Raw genomic sequence first — 26593 nt, forward strand, 5'->3', positions numbered from 1 at the left:
TAGTTGTTGGACTTACAATGGTACACTGAGAGCAGGAACTGCTAATTAGCAAATTTCCCTAAATGTTAATGAATAATAGGCAAAAAAAAAAATCAAGGGGCTCAAGTTGTAGCCTATAACTCACTGAATCCATGGAACATTATATTTCCTGTTTCTTGAAAATGTTTACATCTGTTTCTTTTAAGTGAACATGTTTGTTCACAGTTTGTCAGTTCGTGCTACTATTATACTGTATGTACACATTACAATGAAACAATAGATCATCTGTACCCTATAACTGCTAAACTATACAACTTAAATAACCCTTTTTTTCCCCTTCTCCTCTGTTTTAGGGGCCAGTGTGCTGCATTTGCAGAACTCAACATGCTCCAAAGGGCTCACAGCCTTGAAACATATGGAGTTGACCCTCACCCATGCAAGGTAACATTATAGTGAAGACTGTCCACTTCCATCCAGTCTGGATGTGAGGCCTGGTGATATTGATACTGACAAGGTTTTTCTTTCTTTTTTTACCCCCATGTTTACTCCTTTATTTCAGTTATTTAAGTTTAGACTTCCAACACAGAAATTTAAAGAACAATGTGCATGTGATCTTAAACAGAGAACAGCAAAGAGGAGGTCTGAGAGTGAGAAAAGGGAAGATGTGACTCAAAAAAGGAAAAGAAAAGAAAGAAAGAAAGAAGACAAATTTCTCTTGCAGCCCTTCGTTCACAGGTGTAAACATTCACCAGGGTTGTTTGTGCAGTTGTGTGGACGTACAAACTCTGGCACCAGTGGAGAGTTCGACTGTGCCAATTATACACGTACTCACCTGTCCTCTTTACCCTTTGCTTGTTTGCCCTTAATTTGCATATTAAACGGACAAATTTACACGTGATTAAGTTAACTAAGACTAGCCTTTCAGCAAACCTGAGAGGTCAGCAGGAGAGGCGTAAAAATGGGTGAGAAGAAATGTGATGAGGGAGGGGCGGTCGATGACTATCATCAGATCTAATCCATATAGGTTACGCTTGCACCTCTGGCGACATTGTCTTAGTAAACAAAATAAATCTGCACAGAAACCATCACTTTCAGGAATCAATATTCTTATTGATTTGCTTTAACAAGTCAATGTCACTGACTCCATCTTCATGTTAACACTGGAAATCTTTAGAGCAAAGAACTACTTAGTATTGTGAATCACTTCACCTTGCTATCTACTGTGAAGGACTGCTTGTACTTTTTCTTGGGACAGATGAAACAGATTGAATATGAGAAAGAAAAGTAATATTTCTCATTCTCGCCCCCTGTGTTCATCTTCCACCCAGTCAGAGTGTGAAATAGGGAAACTCTCTCATGGACAGGCATATCAAAGCATGCTAGGCAGATTAACCAGATATATGAATTCTGTCTGTCAGAGAATATCCCCTTTATCTGCTCCAGTCTCGTCAGTGGGGCTCTTTTTAATTTGGTCTGCTGGAAATGGCTGTAGTATCATGCATATGCAGATCTTTGAAGATCAACAACCAGAGAGAGTAAGCAAGAAAATGTGGGGAACAGTGATGTACAGAGAGATACGGAGAGGCACACCAGCAAAGAAGGGAGATCTACAGATGATAAACAGCAGTGTAGGAGAGTTGTTTGTTTCATTATATCAAACTAAATCTGTTCTGTATGTTCTGCACCTTGTTGTTGTTCCAATTTATTGCAAATTGGGGGGTTGGAGTTTGAAACAAATGAGTGATTTTGTGTAGGTGCCATTACCATGGAGATTATTGATGGCCCACTTGCCTCCCCGCTGTTAGTCCACCTGTATCCCATAATTCGCTGTGCTGCTTCTCATGCTGCGTGTGTGTGTTTCCAGGACTTTACAGGCTCCACAGCCTTTCTCGGGTTCACAGCCACAGGTTTTGTGGTCTTCCAGGGAAACAAGAGGATCCACCTCCTCAAATGGTACAAATTCCTGCTTAAGTCTTAATTATGAACCTGTGAGCATGAGAATTAAATGTGTCGCCTGTATCAAATCTGATCTTTGGCTTTAGTTGTCATTACAGAGCATTGTGCTCTTGTGTGGGTATGTATGTATGTAAAACAGTTCAGGACACTGGTACGACATGTAGTAAAAACTTTAATGTAATTTATTTTTTTATCCTCTATTGTGAATTGGTAGTGGTGGTAAAAGTATTTAGATTTTACTCAAGTAAAATTTCTAAATTCTACTAGCAACTATAGCTGCCAGATAAATGTAGTGAAGTACAAAAACATCATTTAGCTCTGAATTATAAATAGCATAAAATGGATGTTAAACAAAGTGCAAGAAAATACAAGCCCCCAAAATTGTCCTTAAGTACAGTACAGAGAAAATACTGTTAATAGGCGCAAATGTAAATAGAGCAAAACTTTTTACAGTACTGTTTGTCAAGGAAACAAAGCTTTGCCAGATGAAAGATAATCACACTGAACCACCTTGGTAGCCTCAGAACAGAAATTTGTCAGATTTCTTTTTTTATCATATCATTTAGCCTTTTTTTAATCCCAGATTCTGTAGAAATGTTTTCAGCTACAACATTGTGGTTCTTTGCAGGGTGGATGTCAGCAAGCTGAAGTTTGAAGGGAAAACCTTTTACGTCATTGGGATTCAGAAAGAGGTGAGTGCGGAGTCCTCCTGCATGCACCTCCTCCTCTAAAGGGTTAAAGATTGAGAACAAAATGTGCTGTGTATTTCCACCATGATGATGATGAATTGCATAGTTTTGTACTAAAGTCGTCATCATGATACTGACCTGTTAGATCCCAACCATGACTTTGATGCAGATGCGCAGTTACTGTCTGTGTTCATTTGGATTCAGTTTTGTGTTTTTGACCTCAAAGTGTACTACACATCCTTTTTTTTTCCTTTCCTTTCCTCCCTTCCTCCTTCCTTTCCTTTTCCCCTTTCTTCATCTGTGTACTGTTTACATCAGAAAAAATGTGCAATGAAACTGTACTGTTTGTCTATGTAATCTAGTCCACCATCACACACACTGTATATGTGTGTCGCTGTTTCAGATCTCCTTAACAGGCAGGATTCACTGTAACAGGATGGTGGGTGTGTTACAACTAACCTCCTCCCTCACATTATGTGTCAGCTGTGGCCCAAATATGAGACTCCTTCACTTCACCCATGAAGAAGTATGAATTATATGACATCTCTCCTTGACACTGACAGAAAATATTGACTCAAAACAAAGTGTCAAATTACAACTAGAACAGGTGTCTTGCATTTGGGACACATGTTTCATCTGTACGCTCGATGGTTGTCATCCTGTCTGGAGCTGTGGTAGATTCTGAGCAGCAATTCTGGTGCTTTACGCCCCATATATGTGTATAAAACCTTTATTGTGCAAAAAACTAAAGTAGAGCTGGTGGTGTCTCATATTGCTGTGAGATGCCTTGGGAATACTTGAAAATTATCATTACTGTAGTTAAAGCCAGGTTGCTCTTTAATCTACCAATCAGCAAAACAATCAGTCAGTCAATCAATCAGTCAATCAATAAATCACATAACTATTCTCTTCATTACAGAAGCTTAAACCAGCTCTCTCATCTCTGCTTAACTTGTCAGTCTGTCTGCCTGTTTGTCTGTCTGGCAACTCATGAATGGCTGAAGATGCAGTTTTATCTTTGTGTTTCTGTCTCTTCTCTCTGTGTGTTAACATAGTCATCACTGGTGAGTAGATACAAGTAATAATAGTCACACAAAACATTGTTGTTCTGAAATCCTCAATTTGGTGCCTCTCCCTACAGCCCTGCCTTCACCTCCCTTTATAACTGGAGGGGACCTTTTTCATCTTTTACCGTGTTCATTATTTGGTTGTTTGTGTCATTTTGTTTCATATCATTGTATTCAAAAGTCGTCTGCGTTGCCATTTCGTTCCGTTTATCAATTGATTTTCAGTTTGGTTAATTATTATTAGTTATTTTGAGTATTTGTCAATAAGAAAATTCCATTCTATGGTTGAAATGTCTTCATTGTCCCTCTCCTGTGCAACTATGCGTCACAGCCACATTATCAAAATAAGCTTCACAGCTCATCATCAGTAAACTACAGATTATGTGATATTATCATGCATAATCTGTAACCCTCTCCATAAGAAAAATGTTGATTTCTTCACTTTGACTGTGTCCTTATATGTGTGTGTGTGTGTGTATGTGTGTGTACGTGTGTGTGTGTGTGTGTGTGTACGTACTTGTGTGTATATACAGTATATCCTGTATATATTCACATCATTTCTGAAAGGAAGATTTTTCACAGTGTTTTAGGATTTTGATCATCTTGGTGTGAAGTCTTCCACTGTGTGATAGGTCACTGCATGATTTCACTATCTGCCCTCACCTCTGTTATTTAACACATTAATGTTGCTGTCCCACTTTGAGCTGGTGGCAGCTTTTCATGGCTTTGTCACTATAGCACACACTTTAAAGGCCTATTAAATAGGAATTTATCTTATTTGTCTATTGGTGTTCCAGCTTAGAAATACATTAAATGGTTAATTTACACCAGGGGATAGCAGTGGAGAACTAGCTAGCACATTAGTGCATCCCATTGATTGAGGTATTGGAAACACAAGTCATTGCAAGTTAAATGCATCATAAACACATGTACTATAGTACATGTAAATATATCTTGTCAGTGTTTCGGAGGAGTTAAATCTGCATCATAAGAACTATTGTCGTGCTTTAAAAGCACCTTTACATGCAGCCAAAGTGGGACCAAAGACACTTTGTTAACAATATTTTAACATGCAGTTCTGATACTTCCACATGCCTGTGACCACACACACATGGCCACTGCAGCACATGTGTGTAAATCACAACTACATACCTAATAAAACTGATGTGCGGCACTGAGGGGGCTGGGCAATATAGCTGACTAAGAGGCTTTAGGAAAGGGAACAAGCCAGATCAGTGTACAGCGATCCATGGTCCCAAATCCTTTTCTTTTTTTTTTCTCCATAAAATTTATAGGTATGGCGAAACATGGTTGTTACCATTTACAGTAACTCACCCCCATGTTATTGATCTGGCTGTTTCCTTTCTCCCTCTCTTGCTCACCTCCTCCCCCTTGTTGTCGAGCAGCATTGATCTGGGATCTCGTATTACCAGACACACAGGACTGAAAATCAGACATTTACGGGAATATATCCCTCGTTCTCCCAGTCCACAAAGACCCATGTCCTGCTAGCAGACCATTTTACTGCTGAACACTGTGGCCAGCTCACTATATCTGTCTTACATCTTGCTAAGCTTATTGGCTTTGGGTCTGTGGGTCAGCAGTTTGCACAGCTCCCTCTCATCATGTTCAGCACTGCTCTTGTCCTTATTCAAACATCTTTTGGTAATCTCAATTCTCATCCTCACGGCCTTTCTTTCTTTGTCTTTGTCCTTTTCTGTGCAGAAGAAACTGGTGTTGACATTTCACACCTCGACCCCTGCAGCGTGTAAGCACTTATGGAAGTGTGGCGTGGAGAACCAGGCCTTTTACAAGTGGGTCTGACATGCATTTACATACACACACACACACACACACACACACACACACCCAGGAAACATATAGAGCTGGTCTTTTACTGAAAGATTCACCCTAAAGTGTCCCTTCCATTAAAAAGTGGAGAAGATGAATACACATTAAGATTTGTCAACATTACAAATATATAAGATGGCACTTATCTAATGGGTATCTGCTGCAACAGTTCTTAAGTCCATCTTTATTTAAAACTTTTCTCCCTGTTGGTTTAATTTGCTTTCCTTCATGTTCCACCTTTATTTTTAGCACATTATCACTCTTTTAACCTTATTTCACTGCTTCACTGTGGCACTACAACAATATGCTGCTGTCCTTCACTGGGGAGCAGCTGATCGCTCCGAGGATGTCACTCTGCTCTGCAGAGACTATTGACACTGCTGGCGTGTCACGAATGGAAACAAGCTTGGGGTGAAGGCGAACGTGTGAGAACGGAGATTAAACTCTACTTTTGTCTGTCATCATGACAAACACAAGGTTGCAAACAAAAAAAAAAAGAACAACTTCTTTGCCTTGGTCAGGGTTCAGTGGGAATATCAGAAAAGCAATTTCTTGCACTTGATAGAGGAAGTTTTCAGACTCATGATCACAGTGTTTGTATTGTTGTGCTAAACATCCCAGAAACTTGAAGCTTTCCTCCTTTTCCTATCAACTTTTCTTGAAATTTGAGCTTGTGCTTTCTGCATGCATAGAGAGAGAGGGATCAGACCACAACTTGATGCGTCCCAAGTTTTCAAGCCGAATTGTAGATTTTTTTGGCCCTGTAAAGAGCAGATGAAACAAAGTTGTGTGAGCACAAAGAGGAAAATAATAGAGTGAAGAAATATCCACCTGAGGGAGACCTGAGGACAAACTGCAAAGGATGCAGTGGGAAGATGGTGCTGAGTGGGATGAAAAGAACTGCTAGCTGTAACCAGCTCGTCAGATGTAATGTCCTGTTGACATGAATTCGAGGGCTGCTCTCTGATCTCCTCATGGTGTCCTTCCTCCTCCAGACTGTCAGTCACTCTGAAGGTCTACCTCACCCTCTGTATATATTGTCTTCTTTCCAAGGCTTTTATTTCCTCATACTGTTCACTCACACTTTCTTTATTAACATGTTTTAGTTTTGGAATATTTGATTGATTTCCCTTTGCTACTTTTGCTTTTATCTGCTTCAGCAGACCAATTGGCTCATTGATCAAATCTAACAAAAGGAAGACAAATTGGTGATGTAATAAAAGCCTCCTGATAATAGCCCTAGCCTGTATAACCCTGGATATTGACTTCTTAATGACAGCAGCTTGTGTGTCTGTGAGAGGCGGACAGAGAGGGAGGGCATGTCATCTCGGGTGTCAGACAAGCACCAGAGCCCCTTAATCAAATCAGAGTGAATTGAGTTTGTAAATGGCAGCCAGGCAGAGCTTTGAGAACATACAGCCTCTCTCTCTCTCTCCCTCTCTGATTCACTCCCACACACACTAAGCAACGCAAAGGTGTGTCTCTGTACTCTGGCACCATCTCTGTTTCTCTGGAGCCTGGTTTCACATGATAAATGATCCTGAGCAAAACAAGAAGGTTCGACCTACAGCATAAACTTTTAAACCTGTACACCCTGAAACAGCTTCCTCTTCCTGCCTTTTAAGAAGCCAAGTCTGTACACAACAAGTCACTGCCAGTCGGTCACTGTTGGTACATTACCTACAGTCGAGATGTGTTGTGGAAAGGATTAAAGTCACAAACAAATCCACAAAAGGCATTTCTTTAAAAGAATGGACTGTTCGGTGTTTGTGCTGTAGATGCTTTCTGATGATGATAAGTTCTTTGTCTCTTTGTGTTTCTTCCTCCCTCTCTCTGACAGGTGTGCAAAGTCGAGTCAGATAAAGACAGTTTCCAGCAGTAACATCTTCTTCAAAGGCAGCAGGTTCAGATACAGGTGAGACACTACTGAAGTTACTTTACATAATACTGGTTATATATATATATATATATATACACTGTTGCTCATAAAGTTGGAATAAAATATTGTTTACCACTTTCCATGAAATGATTGTGACAATGTGATTTAGACTTGACAGATAAAGTGTATATCTTCTCAAAACTTTAGTAGTCAATCTCTTCCAAAGTGATAACTGATGCATTTAAATAGGAATAAACAGAGGATTGTGTCTGAAAACAATATTATTCCAACTTTATGAGCAACAGCGTATATATATATGCTGTATATATATATTTCATCTCTCCCTGTTGTCTCTGGTTATATTCCAGCATAATCTTCTCTCCTGACATTCCCTGTTTTTTCTGTGTCCCTGTTTCCCAGCTTTCCCTATATATATATATATATATATATATGATGAAATGATACAAAAACAGAATTAACCACTCACTAGATTTTAACTCTTGTAAATTCACCAACAGACCTTCAGCAGTTCAACACTCAGCTCAACCCTCACAGTTACACTTACATGTTACTGTTAATAACATCATTTAATTTCAGGTATTTTGCTGCCAAAGTGGCAAAAATCAATGAATTCACTGAATCATAGTGGCTTTGTCCTAACATTAAAAACTTTACACACCGGTGCTGTGTGTTGACCTTGAGCCTGTCAACAACAGCACCTACATCCTGCGTTTATCCTGCATCCTACATTTACTGACTCTAATATCACAGGAAAGCCTCCATGTAAATCTGCTCTGGAAGCCATGCCTCAATAATCATCACAGACGAACCTCTTCACCAGGCTTACACTTACAGTCTGCTCCATTTCATCAGCTAGCTAAAGCAGTTTGGCTTAAGGTTCAACGATGAGTAATGGCATATGGTAGAGCTTGTCCTGAAATTTGGGAATTGGTCATTTGAGCAAATGCAAAATGGGAAACAGATTTGTGGTGTTGGATCAGCTGATTCCATCATATTCCAGCATAGTCATACATTTACCAGCATGCAGTGCTGCTATGACTGTCCTTTGAGCTTCAAGTGCATGTCTAGCACCCCAGATATTTCATTTCACCCTCTAATTTATGACCTACCCATCAATCTCACCAACAATAGACTAATGGGTAGGATGGTGGCTGCTGGCTCGCACCAAACTGGCCGGAGTCCAGAAACTCCACTCGTCCAACAATCAGACTAATGGAGCTGCTGACCTTGCTGGCAGGAACCTGCCTGCTCAGCAGAAACACAAACAGTTCTAATTATGAAAAACAACTGCAAAATGAGTGAAAAACCACAGATTATTATTTTCTGACAGTAACCACTGCAATTATCTGTCGTCCGTTCCTCTCAGACATGCTTGGCTCCAACTTACAGCATCTAATTACTGACAGGGACACAATGAAAAACGTCATATAAAATGTGAATTGGCTTATGGGAATTTCAATTTCAAAATACTTTTAAAAGGCACACATGCATCTGTCACAAAGACTTACTGCAAACCTCTTCAGACAGTATCTACCCATCTGCAGCCTATCGACCTCAATAGATCTTTATTCAAAACAAGAGGTGATTGATTATTTCATAGTCTTGGTTTTAATGACTCATCAGTGTTGCTTATTGACTCCTTCATGTTCTTATGCTGCTGTTTTAATGTATTTTCTTCATTTTTTGTTTAGTTTTTTAAAGCTCTTTGCAATTGAATTTTGAAAAATGCAACATGAAAAATAGAAATTACAATACTTCCTCAGCAGTTGCACCTCTTTGTCTTTCTTGCAATTAACCTGTGTTTTCCCCTGTTAGCGGAAGAGTAGCCAAGGAAGTGATTGAAGCCAGTTCCAAGATTCAGAGAGAGCCACCAGTAGTGCGCAGGTAAAGATCAAATGTTTCACACAGTCAGAAAACCATAAACAAAAATCATGTCATTGCCTGCTTGCTTATTTACAGTCATACCCTTCTGCAGATAGATATTACATGAATTAATCAAATTATCATCCTGTTATTGAGCTCAACATTTACAAGGAAAGCTTGCAAAAAATAGGCAACAAAGCAGTCAGTGTTGTTGATGTTTGTGTTTTCAGAGCCCAGTTTGGTCAGAGTCGAAGTTTTAACTCACTGAGCCATAAAAACCTCATCATGAATATGGAACCTCTGGTACCTGCACTGCCCTCCACCAACGAATACGAAGAGACAGCCACAGACAATGGTAGGATATTACTTGCTCGACAAACATACAAATACACACAAGTACACCCCCACCACCACCACCTCCTTCCTCTGGAAGTCACATGGGGTCTCCCTGGTGTAGGAAGAAGCACATGGACATGCACAACACTCAGACACAGAGCGTTAATTGAGCAGCTGATGCTCCCATCCCTCCATCAGTCTTGTCTCCCTGGAGACACCAATCACAGCATGCTAAAAATACCCCTCCCATGATCCTCCCTAAGGATACCACCATGCCTGCGTGTCTGTGTATCCATGTGTCTGACTTTGTGTGTGTTTTATAGGGGAGGATACACTGTGTGACATCACGGAAACAGAGCCACAGACCCAGCTTGTGTTATCATTAAGGAAAACTCAATTAGAAGTTATTTCTTTGGCTCCATCGGGTCTGTCTCTGTTTACGCCCCTTTATGCTTCTATGTACTCACGCAAGCTTGTGTTTGTTAGTTTTCCTATACAGTATATGGGTGTTTGTGAGCATTCAGTGTTTGCATCAATCAGTGTTGCACCATGAAAGTGAAAGTCAAGAACATCCATAGCTTTATCGACTGCAGTTTAGGTAATGTGTATGTAATAATATAAACACGTTTTCATGTTTTAGGATATTAAACAGTACGCTGACACAGAACTTAGCAATAGAGTACAGTCACATTTTTCATATTAATAATATAAAACAGATCAATAATGCTTTATTTTATATACATTCTGTAATTTCTTGTAAATTTTGAATACGTTCGTAGAATATTACTAGGAAAGAACCATTAGATGAATATTAGATGTTTTGTGAACAAAAAGCTCCTAAGAAACATTTATTTATTATTCATTTATTATTGGAAACTATCTCCTCCAGTTATGTTGAATTGTATGTTTGCCTGTCAACAAAATTGCACATTTAGCATGTTCAGCTGACCTACTGTGAACTTAGAAAGGACATGTAAATTTTACTTACTCACAAAATAATAAATACAGCTACATTTAGCAAATTTTACAAGTAGATATATATAAATTAAACGTAACTTAAATTATATTTGCCTTTTCAAGGCATCCACATTTTTTTTTCAACTAAGATCAACTTGTCAGATTTTACAGAAATTTATCAGAATGAATGAAGTGGAAGTGAAACAATCAAACACATTTCCATATAATTAGTGCCATATTACTTTTGTCCTAAAAATATTCTTAGGGATTGATGTAGAAATGTTTGACCTGCATGAGGGAATAAACAAAGGTTAGGAAAGATGTACACCACAGGTCTATTTGAATGAAAGGATGTACCACAGGAGTGTGTGCGGCAAAGCAATACGGGAGGAATTGAGAATTAGTATATTTAAGTTCATATTACAGAACAGATGCAAACCCACATAAGGAAACTTTATATAAGAGAGGTGGAAGACAAGGCAAGAAAAGTTTTTAAAATGAGTTTGCATGTGTGTTTGATATATGAGAAGATTGACAAGGGGACAGGTTTGGTTTCAGAATTAAAGGAGATGCAAGGTGTTATTCAATCAAAAATATATAAAGTATATATAAATAAAAATATATCAGTCTAACTAAAACCACCTAAATCACTGTGATGATGTTAATATGATAACTGTACTTTCAATTATGTGAATCAAACAAAAGAATTAGAAATACTATATAAATTACAGTAGAATCAATGCACTAACACTACATAAAGTCAGACTGTTAGACAGATAATGTTATATTTGCATCCTTATTAAAAGGTGCTTCTTCTTCTGGTGTCGCTTCTTACTCTGCATATTGGCTCCTGAGTCAGGTAGCCAAACCAACCACACGCAGCAGGCGGAGAGGGAGAGATGTCGCAGAGCACCGTCCTTTATTGCCTATTTGACTGATGTTTAATTACCTCGATAGGACAACATTATCTTTAGATCAATGTTTACCCCAAAACATGCAGATGAAGTGGCAGTGCTTTTACAAGCCCAGAGTACTATTTGAAGATTCTCTCTCAGGCTGAGCCACCATAGATCACAGGGTTACAGTAGCCTGTAGCCTGAGAGACAAAACTCATGGCAAAGGGATTAAAACAGTCACCACTGCTTGTAATAGTTATTGCAGCGAATGCACCGTACTGTAGGACAGTGTATAACCCTTTTAAACAGCAAATTTTAGGCTGGACAAGAGAGTATTTTGAGTGAGCTGTATATGCTCCCACACCCTCGCTGGACATTATTACCCAGGAGAGTGAAATTACCACCTCGTAAAGAGCCTGTTCCTACCACCGCTGAGGCAGTGTTATATCTTTTCTTCTCTTCCATCCACTCATCCCCTCCACAAACCACAGGGTGTGTCCCTTTGTCTTTCACCAGCACAGAGCCCTTCTTCTCCCATTACCTAATTCTTTCCCCCCTCCTTCATTTTTTACACCCCTCCCTCATTCCTCACCTTCTTCCATTCTCACACGTTGACCCTGGCTGTGCTATCTAGGCCTTCACACATGTACAGTACAATCACGCCATAGTGCCATCACTCTCTTCAAACTGTTGATGGACCTCTCCTCTCACGCCTCTTATAGCAGAATTTACGGTCATCCCCTTGCTTTCCCTGCCTTCTCTCTCTCGCTCTCTCTGTCTTTTTTCTCATTTGCCCTCATCCCATTTAAAGGAAAATCAATTCTGTCTTGGCTCAGGGTCAAAGAGCTGCAGCAGTAGCCATATCGGCTGTCTCAGTTTGTTGGTTTGGGAGGGGCAGGAGGTAGTCATCAAATCAAGGGCCTGATGGGATACTGGCTGAGTAATGGCACAAGATTCAGACTGAAAATTCATTGTTTCCTGCGGCACCTCCTGACACTGTGCTGTATGCTAATCAGTAAAACAGAAAATGTTTTAGTTTTTTTTTATCTTAAAAATAGCTGAACTATACAACTGTGGAGGAATAATAATAAGCCACTGATGGAAAAGTTGTAGATCTTACTTTTCTCATGTTTTTTTGTGGCTTTGTCTGCAGTTCCCTATCAGATTCTGATGGACTGATTACATTTTGCTTTGAACAACCAAAGGCCACTGAATAAAAATTAGTCAGTGGCCTTAGGTTATTTAAAACAGAGAACAGCCCATTGTTCTGAGTGTTATTTGTCAAACAGCACAACTTTAGAGGACTTCAGATGAAATGAGGTTAAAGCCCAGGTATACTTCAAATGAACTAGTTCATATGACGTGTTTTCCGACCACGTCTAAAGGCAAAAGTGTTTATAGACCTTTTGAAAGGCCATGGAGCCACTATACAGAGTGGCAGCACACAATGAATTGAATGAATTGGGATGACAGCACTCATCTTTTGTCAGTCTCTCCCCGAAGGCATTCATGGAGTTGTAATTGGTTGTGCACACCAAGTAGTTGTATGAAGAATACAAAAAGAGAGCTTGAGAAACGAGTGAAAATCCTGCTTACTTTCATCTCAGCACACCAGACACTGTGTGAAGTGGTTGCGCTTTTTGGTAATTTCTGTAACTGTCTGAAACTGACAATCGGAGAAGCACACCCACTTCACACAGCCACTGGCAAAATGAGAAAGTACAGGATTTAAACTTCTCCCTCAAGCTCTTTTAATTTGTTTCAAATGCTTCAATGACTTTTTGTGTACAAACCTCAAATGCCTTCAAGACAGATTGCTCAAAATGTGTGTTGTTTTCCCCTTTTAAACGACTTGTCTTCTCTAGCAGACTGTTACCCCACCTTCAAGTGTGGCCTTTTGTAACAGCTGTAAGCATTTTGCCTACACACGTGGTCTGATGACGCGTGATACACACTAGTTTATGTATACCCACACCTTAAAGCAGTCAAACGCTGACTGTTTTAAGAAAGGTGCTGCAAGGACTTTGGGATAAAGTGTTCTTGGGAGATGGTCTTGGATCACCGTCTATATTCAGAGCACTAATCTCAGCCATTAGAGGGGAAACAGGAAGCTGACCCAAGGTCAGTGCTGACCTTGTTCTGTTTGTACAGCCTGTCCCCTTCTTATCTACCAAATACACACACACACACACACACACACACACACACACACACACACACACACACACACACACACACACACACACACACACAACGGTCATGCTTTGCCTAAGGTTATCACTCATGGATATTTCATTGGGATATTTGTGTCTCACATTTGAGTCCTCATCCACTCTCCTACCATGACTTAACACACCATGTGGGCCCTCTGTCAGTGATGCAATAGGTCTTATTTTTCCCTCAAGCAAACTGCACAGTTCAGTTCATGTTAATGCTAGATTTTATCCCTTCACAGTTCACACTTGCCTGTCTGTAATCACACATTAGCTTGGAGGGGAAGTTTGTCTCTGTCTGTCAGTGTTGGAGACTTACTGTAGAGTGAAACAGAAACAAGTGTGTCTGATAGGAGGAAATACAAAGATAAAGAAAGAGTTCTAGAGAGGAAAAGAAAGTGATCCACATCCCATCCTGGGTCAGGCCTGCCCCCTCTGTAATCACAGTTAGATTAGCTGCCCCTCTGCAGCCAAGACCACCTGGTTATATATAGAAACTGCAGCTTTGGGCCTTATCCTCCTCTAATGCCCCCGCACTCTTTGTTAAATCGCTGACATTCATAGTCGGGCCCACCATGTCTGTTCATCAGAGAGAGAGAGAATGCGTCTGGTGTACATATCTCACCGTCCCTCTCAGTGTGTATGTGTATGTGTATGTGCATGTGTGTGTTTGTGCACATGTGTGTGTGCTCATACCCATCCCAGCCACAAGAGCTCAGCTGGCAGCCCGGTCAGTCAGTGTTGGGATCTTTGTGCAGACAGCTGGTCCAAGATTTGTCTGAATGATGGAGCTTCTTGGGCACAGAAACAGCAGTGATGTTGGAGGCAGCCTCACGCAGAGCAGTTTGGAGCTGGGAGTTAGCGACCGGCACAACGTAGGTGACACCTGTAGTTGTGGGATCCAGGGCAGAGCAGGAGGACTCGGGCTGGACGTGACCCCCAAGAGACTAGAGAGTGAGGAGATGGAGGAGGGACAGGTTGGGCCTCTTGAAGTATTCCACCCAGGGGAGGCTACAGATGAGCGGGCATCTTCGATAGTAGTGGCAGAGGCTTTGAGGTGCCAGGTGAAGATAACAACACGGCGTAGCCTGCATCTACGTATAGCCAATCACACGGCACGGGACATTTATGTACGACTGGTGGGGCATGGGGGACGCATCAGCGGAACCAGCACTGGACACCAGAGAAATACACTGGAACAGAGTAAGATGAAGTGGAAAAGGCAGAAATACATCAGCATATATAGGAAGTAATATATGGTTGGTGCACTGCGTCTTTTTTGCTGTTTACTAAACTTAAGTGGAATTTAGTGAAGTTTATTTTAGCTGTCAGTGCACATATCACATGAAGACTAGAGGACCCAGTGTGATGTTTTAAACATGTAAATGTGTATTTAATGTTGCCAGGTCTGTTGTGGCAACCACCTGGGGCAAACTGTAATCTGTCAAACATCCTGGCACTCTCAAGAGACCTCTCCAGTGTGTGTGTGTGTGTGTGTGTGTGTGTGTGTGTGTGTGTGTGTGTGTGTGCGCGTGTGTGCGCGTGTGTGTGTGTGTGCGCGCGTGTGTGTGTGTGTGTGTGTGTGTGTGTTTGCGCGCGCATCTGAGTAGTAGACCACAAATACCACACATACATCATGTGTGTTGAAGTATACATTAAAATTAGTGCTCTATACTCTTTAAATAACCATAATACCTACAGTATAACACACTGCTATATGTTTTCGGTCTTGATGTGTAAAATACAGAGAGGTGTGGTAAATAAATTTGTAGTTAAACAGAAGGCTGAAGGATTAAAGCAGCAATTTGTATGGCGCCAAATCACAAAATCTCTTGTTTTCTTCCATTAATGATGAACAATGGGATATTCAGGGATTGTGGAGGGTTTTTTGTATGTGAATAGACAATCGATCCAAGCTTTGTGACATTCTCCTAGATTGGTGGAACGCCACTTACTTTCTAGCTTTCACAAAGTCTGTTTCAGAGCATTCGATGGGGCGAGTGTTATATGAAGCTGCAGCACAATCAACAAGATCATCAACTTGTGTGGGTGTAAAGTTAAGAGACAGCGGTCCTCATTGTATTGACACATGGCAGTGGATTAAATAATAATGGAATTCTTTCTTTAAATTTTGTTACAGTATTATCGGACAGACACAGATTTTTTTCCCAAATGCTCTATAATCCGTTGTTGTGAACGTTAATAAGAAATAGTTAGACTGGGTTTTGGGGAAATATTTTTAAATGTCAGTTCCTATGCCGTATGTTGTGATTAGGTGGTGGATAGGGTGTGATTAAAACAATAAGTGGATTCATTTACATGTTGAGAGAAGCCAATTGAGTCTAATAGTGTATTAAATGCTGTGTCATCATCTACATGAATGTTGAAATCACCCACTATAATGTCTTTATCTGTACTAAGAACTATCTCAGATAAAAAAAAACGCAGAGTAAGAGGCAGGTGGACGATTTACAGTAACTAGTAGAACAGTTTTTTGTGTTTTCCGGCTTGGGTGGAAAACTAATTAATGATGATTAATGATTTATATTTTCTTGTAGTTTTTATTTGATATCAGAGATGCAACTGCAAACCAAGTGCTCTGTTTGAAATTTGTTTTTGGGAATATGTATATATTAAGATAGAAGCAGGGTGGGGCTTCACTGACTGGCCTCATTTTGTAGTCCCCTTATTGGTGCACCTCCATCCTGCGGAGGTGTCGTTGAGTCTGACACTGAATCTTCATCAGGTTTAGGACTGATGCGTTACAGCTGCTCCTGTTCCTTCACTTGAAACTGTACAGGGAGGGCGAATCTGCACAAGAGGAGACAGTGCAGTTTAAGTGACATATCATTGAATTTTGACATTTAAGCATCATTCCATTGTTGATATAAAACAAGCCTTCTTAACATGAAATACAGTATGTGATTTAATTTTATCGCACCTTTCTAACAGCTGATAAAAAGTATTCAAGTGAAATGAGATGAGACAAATTGCAATTGCAAATTCATTGAAATGAAATATATATGAAAGGCATTTAAAACTTCTTGAGCGTCAGGAGTCTTATGTGTTGTTTCAGTTCCATGAGCAAGGAGAAGAGCTGAGTAAACAGACTCCACTAAAACACAACTCCATTCTTGCACACTTGCACAGTTGTACAGGTAAATATACTTTGGAAGTGTCTGGGTGTCAAGGATGAGGTTGCATGACAAAGATGAATACGTCTGTCAACACTTTCATAACAGGGGAAAACCCTGTTCTGTGTGTGCATGAGTGTGTGTTTGTAAGTGTGTTTTGACCATTCAGGAGTCCGGCGCCTTGTAGTGTGAATAGCCTCTAAGGAGAGGCCTGCATCTCAGCTAACAGGACAGAAAGCTGACAGTATTATAAATGGCAATATATATTCCCACCACATTCATTCAGCCTGTGACCTCTTTTGTCAAGAAACTAATTGTTTGGGAATTTTTGTTTTAGTTGATTCTCTCAACTGGCAAAAGGCCAAAATAAGATCAAATATGTTTGAGCTGCCTCATATGTTGGCATTTCACTTGCAAATTAAAGTCAGTTAAAGATACACATGAATTATTATCACCTTAATCATGGATCAGTTGCAGAACACCAGTATCAGGCATCGTATGTCCTTTTTCTTCCTGGTAATACCGCCACTTTAATTCATCAAGCATGGGTCTATTATTTTGAGGAGGAAGTAGGATCCAAGTGTCAAAATCTCCCTTGATTCATTTTTTTTCAGTACAATAAATCTGTATTTTATTACAGTTCAGGTTCACCCTGTGTGCTGTGCACTATGAGAAGATGAATTATGATAAATTCAGGCAACTACTGTCTGATGCAATATTTTACTAAAGGTTGAATTTTTGTGTCTGTTTCATCATTCTACTTCCAGTTTCCTCACTTCTATGTTGTTTCCCTCCTCTCATTTTTCCTCTTCTCCTGCTTCCCTATTTCATCAGCATAAGTTTATAACTCCCTCTTTTTCTCTCCTGGGTTCACTCACTCCTTTGCTTCTTGCTGACTCTGTTTCCATGGTAGCTGTCACCACTTGCTCCTCAGGTTTTCCTCTACCTTGCTCCTTGTCCTTCTTTAATTTCTCTCAACTTGTGTTTGAATCAATTGGCATGGTAACTGATTAGTCACTTTGGCCTTGAGTTTCTGTGGCCTGTGGCAAACAAACACCTACCTTACCCCTATGATTTTGATATTTCAACCTTTTTTCACACCTGTAAGCAGCTGCACATTCAAGAAGGTTAAATGTCAGATTTGCTGTCACTGTACGACTGTCAGTAACTGTGTTTATTATTTGTTGGAAAGAGTATGGCTCTTTTAGTTCACACATGTCAAGGCAAAGTTATAACAGTAATTTATTATTATTAGATGGAACTTACTGTATGTTGAATATTAACAATTTCTATGTCCACCAATGTGTGTGTGTGTGTGTGTATGATCATGAGATAGAGTCTGAATTAGAGAGGTGTCGACAAGCTGAGTCAAACGTCACTGGACATTTACCCCCCAAGCTCCTACTTAATCCATAGCAGGAAGACAGCTGGACTTATTTTTAACATTCACAGACACACACACGCACAAACGTACATATTCAGATTCATCGCGTGCATTGAGGCATCAGTGATGTCTGAGAAACTCATCTTTAAGTCATCACCTCAGAGTGAAGTACATCAACACACACATACACACACACGCAGGCTGGGTTCATCACTCACATCTGAAGGAATCAGTGTTACACTGCAGCATTATTTTTTAAATCAGCATGCTTGAACTCAGTGACAGTTCAAACAGTATCATGAAGTTCATCACAGCCTGAACTGTGTTACTCATGCTAACATAGTTATTGTCCCCTGTCCAATGACTTGAAACATGCACTTACAGCAAAGACTTTACTGGTATTTACTGGCAAGACTCAGATTATTAATTTTTCACTTTACATGTCAGTGTTATGGGTGATATCTGTGGGTGCTCTACTCTTAAGAAGCAGAGGAGTGCCATCATATGGCTAGTGTGTTCAACTGCAGCTTAAAACAACAACAGCAGAGAGTGGCCTTTTGTCCTGTTCTATACAACTAAATTGCAACAGCAAATACATTTTGTAAGAAATATATTTTCAACCAGATCAAACACAATTGTGACCAGATTATGTTTTCTATAAACAGATAATAATATGTTGCATAGTTGCATACAAATTACAAAATGTTCTGTGTATGTATCACATTTACACTGTGAACATGGACACTGTTATCCCACACTGGAACACACAACACACATTAAGATAATACTCAGAATCTACTAAATGATGGTTAATAAAGGTGCGACAACAGCTCAGAAAAAATAAATACAGTAATAATGTCTTCAGAAAATAAATTTTGACACGATGTTTGTGAAGTTTTATATTTTGAAATGTTACAAATAATTGAGAACCTTTAGTTCAAGTTGTGTGGTGATGCTGTTTCACTGTATTTTGCTTTCTCGTAAGAACTCAGGAAATAGTATTTTGGTCTATATTCTCTAGTTAATGGACGAAAAATACAATGTCATGTAAAACATGTTTCTTCTGTCTCTCTTGTCCTCTTAACCTCACCAGGTGTTGTTGCTGTGAAGGACTCAGTTCCCTTGTCTCCTCTCAAACCTTCAGCCGCACCCACAGACACAGAGCAACAGAGTGCTGAAGGAGGAAACTCTGCTTTGAGCAATGACCTGCAGCTTCCCCATGTTTCCATGGAAACCTCAAATCTTCGACCGCAGACACCCAAAGCTGAAGATGAAGTGGAGGAAGACGATGACGCCAATGGCGCTCTCACCATATCTGAGCTTGTCTACAGGTCCATAGAGTTTTATAACAAATTATTCAAAGCAGCTACAGTCTAATCAATAATTTCATAATAACAATGCTTTATAGTTTCTTTCAGCTCAATGTTTTGATTATCTACCTCATAACTTTAATGTTTAGGTTCACTCTAACTGCTCAAGCTGAATGAAATTAAACTTACATTCGATGTTAATCTAAAGTGGCTTACAACTCCTCATATTTATCCCCAGTAAATAACAAATTAATAGTTACTAGTAGTAGGTATAAGTGGGACAGTTTTCCTGTGCTGCTATCTAAACAAAACACATGCAAATCCATTGTTTTCCTATGGTAAAGTGAACCTGGAGTGCACTGTTCTTTGCAGTATGTTTTAGATTTTCTGCACTCCTCCGCGAAAAGTGCCACAATTTTTTTTTGGAAACTCCAGAATTGTTCTTGGTTGCACTTGGTTCCCAGGTTGGCAAGTCCCAGATGTTTGACCTGACAGAGGTTTCCTTGCCCTGTAGCTACATGTAACTGTGTGATTGGCTCTTCTGAGCTGAGTGTTTCTTCTTCTTTAAGTCCTTATTCATTCCTACTTAGTATTTTCTCATATCTTCCCTAATTGTGGTTGAATGTCTTCCGTCTCGTCTCCAGCCCCTGTGCCAGCATGTTGCCCACACCAGTGGACGACAGTCAAGGAGGGGTCGACTTGCTCTTCTCTTCTCCAGTCCAGAGCCCTGCCAGGCTGCTAAGGGAGCTCCATGCTGACCCTGACATCCAGGCTCAGCTGGAGGCTGAGAGGGAGAGGGACCGGGCCTACGAATGCACCCGTCTGGCTGCGAGAAGTCGAATGGGTGGTGTCCTGACCAGCAGCCTGCGCCTGCTGTCGTCCAATGAGAGAGTCAATGCATGTGTGCTGAGCGTGGCCCGCTTTGTTGCCGTGGTAATGGGCGTGCTGCTCGTCACTGTGCCCACCCTGCTGCTACTGTTGGAGTCTGACATTGACGTGTCGTTCCTCCATGAGATCCGCCAGACGCCGGAGTTTGAGCAGTTTCACTATGAGTATTACTGCCCACTTCGGCGCTGGATCCTGTGTAAGATCAGCATGGCCATGGAGAACCTGTGGTCAGACTGAAGAGGAAAAGAAACAGATTGAAAAGGAGAGAGTGAGAAGGCACTGTGGGGGAAACAAACAAGCCAAAATGTCTGTCTTAACATGTAATTTCATCCTATATTCAGTCTTAACTGGTGTCTCTTGAAACAAAAATCTGCCAATGGGATGAAATCATTTCACTTGTTTGAGAAGACGTTCAATTTATTTTATGAGCTGGTGAAATGCATCACCCATGAGGGCTCACAAAATTGTAGTAGGGTGTTTTATCAAAAGGGACCCCAGATGGAAATACCACCAGGGTTCCCAAAATGAAGACTCCTTAATGTACAACAGTATTTGTGATTGAATTGCATTGATACAAGTGGATTTCTTTCACCTCTCTGGCAACATAATTTAGAGTCTTGAAGAAAAGAGAGATAAAGGAGAAATAAGATTTTAATCATACGATCCAATTACTTGTTAAGATAGACACTTTTGGCAGTGATGAACTGAAAAGAAAGAGGACAAGTAGTACTGTAAGTGTTCAACTCATGGAAGGGAGAGATTTGTGAAAATAAAATTGAGGCAGGTCATGAACAGAGAAAAAGTCACAAAAAGAAGCAAAGCTGTTGGTTTACTAGAAGTTTCGATGGTCTGCTCACTCCTGATGCTGACAAGTTGATGCAGAGACTCTGGTAAATATCACAAACCCTTCTGATTGGTTCTCGTCCTCAGAGCAGAGCGCTTGATTGGTCACAGAGCCTGTCAGTCATGACGGAGTGGGTGGGAACAGAGAGAGAGAGAAAGAGAGATGATTGATTTGTCACTGAACGCAACAATAGCCACAGCCACATTATATATATTTAAAAACAAAAGAGAATATTGATTATTAATACCAATCTTAAATAAGTTGTTTTTAATGTTTTGTACATTTTTATGTGATCCAGATCTTTCAGGAATTTTTCAGTCAGAGGATCTACTTTGATCTTATTTTGAAATTAAGAGTTTACAAAAGATTACAAAAAAAAGCAAATTTATTGAAGTTTATTGGGGTGATGGGTGTTGAGAAATTTAAGCTATTTTTTAAGACTACCGTCAATATTTGTTGACTTGGTAGCACCCTGGGTTTTTCCTACAGAGGCTATAGCACAAATCTTTTACACAGACCACAGATTACAGCTGTTTCAGATTATGTGATGTCATTTTGGAGACAGGAGGGTGGCATGAGAGAAACTTTAGTCTGTTATGCTAAAACATGTGTGTTTTGTTGAACTTCTAGATGTCTTCTGACCTAAATGTTAGCTCACTGATAAAGGCTACTAGTGCAACTTTCAACGTGGTTTTAGAGAGTTTTAACTTAGAAATGTATGAAGGGAAGAAAAGGCTATTCATGAGAAAAAGTCCCTGTATGTTTAAATTCAAATGTGATGATTTTGGACTTGATGGTCATTTGTTGGTTGATGCTAGTTTTGGGGGAGCTCTGTATATGCTTTACTGGGAATTGAAGAGACAGGATGGTACATTTAAACTGGCCAGAGGAACAGGTGTGTATAGTCCAACTACACTGCTGGTACATTACACAGGATGGGACTAGTGGTGCTTTTAATGGTCTAAATCTCTCATACAGGCCGTTTGATGGTGTAGAAGATGATGATCAGGTGATAGTACAGTTGGCGGTATTTAACTTATAGAAACAGATCAGCATTTGTAAGAAAGTGAGTGATAGCATCCAGTTGAGCATCCTGTGTTTATCATTTAAATAACTACAACTGTTTGTATCTTTGAACAGAGACAGTATTTTCTTATTTTAATGTCAGTGATGAACAACACAGAGTTATCAGGAGTTTTAGATGGGAAGATGTTTAAAAGTGAAGTTGGAGGAATGAGATTTTTGGTACATACAGCATAAGGCTGTATTTATGGACATTCACTGTTGATATATCTGGAGTTCCCAAAAAGTCTGGCGCTATGGAGTCAAAGTTGAATAATATTAAAGTTAAACCAAGAGGGGAGGCAAAACACTGATTGAAATTTTTTTATTTGGTACAGAAAAATAGAACAGGAGTGAACTGTAGGCTGTGACTTTACAATAGGAGTTAATTTGTGTCAAAATGTATCAATCATACACGATATAATTTACAATACACAAAGGTGAGGTCACAGTATGAAACGAACCCAGATTTAAACTATGTAAACTTATGACCTGACTCAACATTAGGCTAAAGAGAAAGTCAGACTCCAGTAGCCTAGTAACATTTGGGAACCTAGAGCTACCACAGCATGATTGTTCAGCATTCAGACAGTGCCTGTCAGTTATAGTATAGTGGCTCTGAATGGAGAGGAGAACAAAGAGTTGTAGTGATGAAAAATGACTCAAATGAAAACATATGTTGTTAAAAACAAAAAAAAAAAGGTTCTGTTCAAAATGTAGTTTGATGTGGATCAACTTCTCAGGAAAGGGCATTAGCAGTTTATGTTCAAAAAAACTAATGTGTGTCTAAGGAATATATATATACATATATAAAAAAAAAGAGAAAAAATTGAATCTAATCACAGCATAAACCATATTGTTTATCCATAACATTCATACATGTCTCACTATTATGAATATCCAAACACTGTATGTATTTATACCAAGTCTAGAGCTAGACATAAATATGGCTGCAGACTGTCCGTGTTGGTGTAGCCTCTTTTCACTCCACTATGTATGCATCCATGTCATTCTGGTAAAATTAAAGTCTTTACTGTTGAGAGCCTGCAGTTTACTGCTGTTTGGCCTTCGTAGCTGAACCTCCATACTGCTTTATGGCAGAGCGGAGAGTCATGCAAGTTCATGATTGGTGCACTACTATCAAACAAACTGGATCTCTCTATCAAAGCTCTCACACTATATTTAGACTCTTATGAAGAACTGAACTAATGCTTTAAAGTTTATTTTCAGACACCACTCTCCATACTCTTTGTAGGTTGGCTGCTACAGAGGCCGCTGCAATGCACATAACCATCAAAGCCCTCATATATTATATCCAATGTTGTTGGCTCATACTATCAGCTGTATTGTCATGTAACTCTGTAGACTTTATGCATCAACAAGCTTTATGCATATAGAAAATATGCAGTAACAACAGAAACACGCTTATTTGGGACAAAGCATTTATTTTCCTACTACAGTACATGCACTGAGTTTCAATGCTGAAACCAAGCAAAGGGCCAAACCACTATGATGACGACGTTTGCATTTAACACCACAGACTCTGAAATAAAAGCAGCTTCACTGTAGTGGATGAGGCTGATCTGTATGCACTACTAAATGATCACCATCATCCCACTACAACTAACAGAAGGGGATATCATCATAGTATCATCCTGTCTTCATGTGTAACTGTTGCTCCTCCAGTTTGCACATGCACCAAAATGCTCAAGCGATTCACATTAAAAATAAAAGGACTCTGTATAGGCTTCATGTACACAGCTGTACAGACATAGTTTGTCCCTGGCTTTGGTCCTTTATTTCTGTGCATCGTCCTCCTCTATCTAACCTGGGAAGCTCTCACTCGGCTCCTTTGGCTGACCTCTCAATGCAAATTGCATGCCCTCATCTGTAAATACTGTTTATAGTTGTGGCAAAAAAACCCAATGTGGGTAAAGATTTCCTTTCTTTCTTCCCTCTGTGTCTTGTCTGTGTAAAGCGATCTAGATATAGGCTTGGCTGTCTTGACCATCTTAGATGAATGCATGTTCTCTGCGTTTTTACTAACAGGAGAAAGGGAAGAAGATAAGAATTTGAGACACTGAAGGCTTTTCTTGAAAGCTTGGCATCAGTAATCTGAGCAGTTTTGTCACCACATTTAAAAACCAAAACACGTCAGGCACTGTGTTTTGGACTTACTAACAAAACTGACAAGTCGCTAATTCTGTTGGCTTGTCCAAAAACAAAATTAGATTTTTTTCTCAGTTAAATTCTGTCTCAGTACAAAGAGGAAGAGTTCTCGATGGCTGCTTGGAAAAGATCATTTTACAATCAACAAAAGCAGCTCTAAAATATTTGACTTGTTACTACCTTCATTGTGCTTTTGCTGTATGTGTAAATCATTAAAGCCAGATGCTAAATGCTAATGCTAACACCTAACCTCATTGCTAGCGGAGCATGCTATTAACTGAATCAGTTGTTTAGATATTGAGTTTTTAAGATGTTTAAAAACACCCAACAGAGTGAATGGAAAGTAAAACTACACCTCAACTCATTGCAAGCTAAAAAAAGGCCTTTCAGTTCTGTGATGAAACAGATCTTTGGCTCCATGACACTGTAGCATTATATTAGTCTGTAGCTCATTTATCAATAGCAGCCTTTATGAGTTTAAAGGGGAATTTAACCCCTTTGAGATTTAGCTCTTGTTTTGAGCTACTGAACTTCTAGTTCCTGTGTTTTACAAACAGCATATAGATGGACCGAGAGTACAACTTTTGTTGCCTGTACGTACATAAAACTGTGATAAAACATCATCACGATCACACACCAGTTGATGTCACATCTGAGGTATTACTTAATACAAATTCACAAGTTCCTGACATGAGTCAAGTATTTACAAACCTTAAATTTAATTATGTACCTTTAATTATCAGTAAAAATAAAACTGCTTTACAGACTCCAAAACCTGGAATTCAACTGTTTAAACTAATACACAAATACTGCTTTTAATTCATTTATTTAAGATTTTAAATATTTGAACTCAGGTCTACTATATGCAAATCTATTGGACATCACGGTATAAGAGGAAAATAAACAGTTGTTTAGTATATTATTTCAGTGTTGTGTGGGCATGTACAGTAGCAGATTCTCTTGCACGGTCACTTTGTTGTTTTTGAATGTTAGTCAAACTGATTGTTTTAAGGGTTAGTCTGATTGTTTTTGTTTTTTTCTTTTTCTTCTTCTTTTTTTGTCATTCAGTCTCTTTTAATAAGAAACTCTGGGAGATTTAATTTATGTAGAATCAGAAAAAAAAAAAATCCCTAAGTTATGACCCCCTCTATTCTGGGACAACCAAGCCTTATGAACTTTGTGAAGTGAAAATTTTGAATGTTTGTATGTTATAAAAGAAAACATGGATTGTTTTATATGTTAATACTGCCACAATAAAGCTCCCCAATGAATATATATTGAAATATGGAACTTTATGTGTGGATTATTTTTACTTTACTTAATGTGACGTTTTTGTTTATTATGATTTTCAAAAAGGTTAATCGCAATCTCTAAAAAAAAACAAAAACAAAAAGAAGAGGTAAAAACAACAGTTTAGGGGCATTTATATATCCTGTTTACCAGAAATTGTGAATAGTACAATATATTTCCCATATTCATGCCTGGAAAAATCTTGTTATACGATTTCAGAAACCCCTAAAGTGGACCATACCATTTCTGTCTGTCCTATCTGCGGTGGCTCCGTCTACAAGTCTCTGCCCCCTTGAGTGGAAACAAGCAAATTTAGACATTGTCAGGTAAATGTAAGTGGCAGTGGCTAACTGTGTAGCTGGTTTTACTTTCCTACTGTCAGAGTTTCTGAATAATATTGTGTCAAATGTTTACGTCATTCCATTAACAATATACAATGTCATGATCTAATGTTAGCAAACACTGGTGCTCAGTCATGAGCAGTGAGACAAAGGAGGAATAGTTGTTGTAGAGAGAGGTTTTGATATCATAGAGTTTATTATTTCATTTTAATAGTCTTTTGTGCGTCTTTGGTGGTTTAGTCTGTCTTTGCATTAGCAGTGGTGGAAAGTGATTCAGTACATTTGCTCTAAGCACTGTGCTTAAGTACAATTTTGAAGTACTTGTACTTTACTTGTACTGTGTTTGCCAAATGTTCCTCAAAGGTTTGTCTCCCTCATGTGGTGTAAAGGAGTTACTGCTGTCTGTTCGTTCGTCTCTATGGTGATGTTTGTGTGGGCAACACAAGATTTCCTGGATACAAAGA

General features: G+C 39.4%; 1 protein-coding gene across 2 annotated transcripts in view; it reads left to right on the plus strand.

Moving 5' to 3' along the window:
* The window catches only part of frmd3 (FERM domain containing 3), a 58576-nt gene extending 32795 nt beyond the window's left edge, over positions 1–25781 (plus strand). For both annotated transcript variants that reach the window (XM_056375571.1, XM_056375572.1), the window contains exons 7-15: positions 333–420; positions 1844–1932; positions 2564–2627; positions 5417–5505; positions 7383–7457; positions 9258–9326; positions 9536–9660; positions 19319–19556; positions 20180–25781. In XM_056375571.1, the coding sequence (XP_056231546.1) occupies positions 333–420; positions 1844–1932; positions 2564–2627; positions 5417–5505; positions 7383–7457; positions 9258–9326; positions 9536–9660; positions 19319–19556; positions 20180–20660 (1318 nt within the window). In that variant the 3' untranslated portion in view covers positions 20661–25781. The remainder of the gene's footprint in view (positions 1–332; positions 421–1843; positions 1933–2563; positions 2628–5416; positions 5506–7382; positions 7458–9257; positions 9327–9535; positions 9661–19318; positions 19557–20179) is intronic.
* Positions 25782–26593: the final 812 nt, after the last annotated feature.

The sequence above is a fragment of the Seriola aureovittata genome, chromosome 5 (assembly GCF_021018895.1).
Source record: "Seriola aureovittata isolate HTS-2021-v1 ecotype China chromosome 5, ASM2101889v1, whole genome shotgun sequence".
Classification (NCBI taxonomy): domain Eukaryota; kingdom Metazoa; phylum Chordata; class Actinopteri; order Carangiformes; family Carangidae; genus Seriola; species Seriola aureovittata.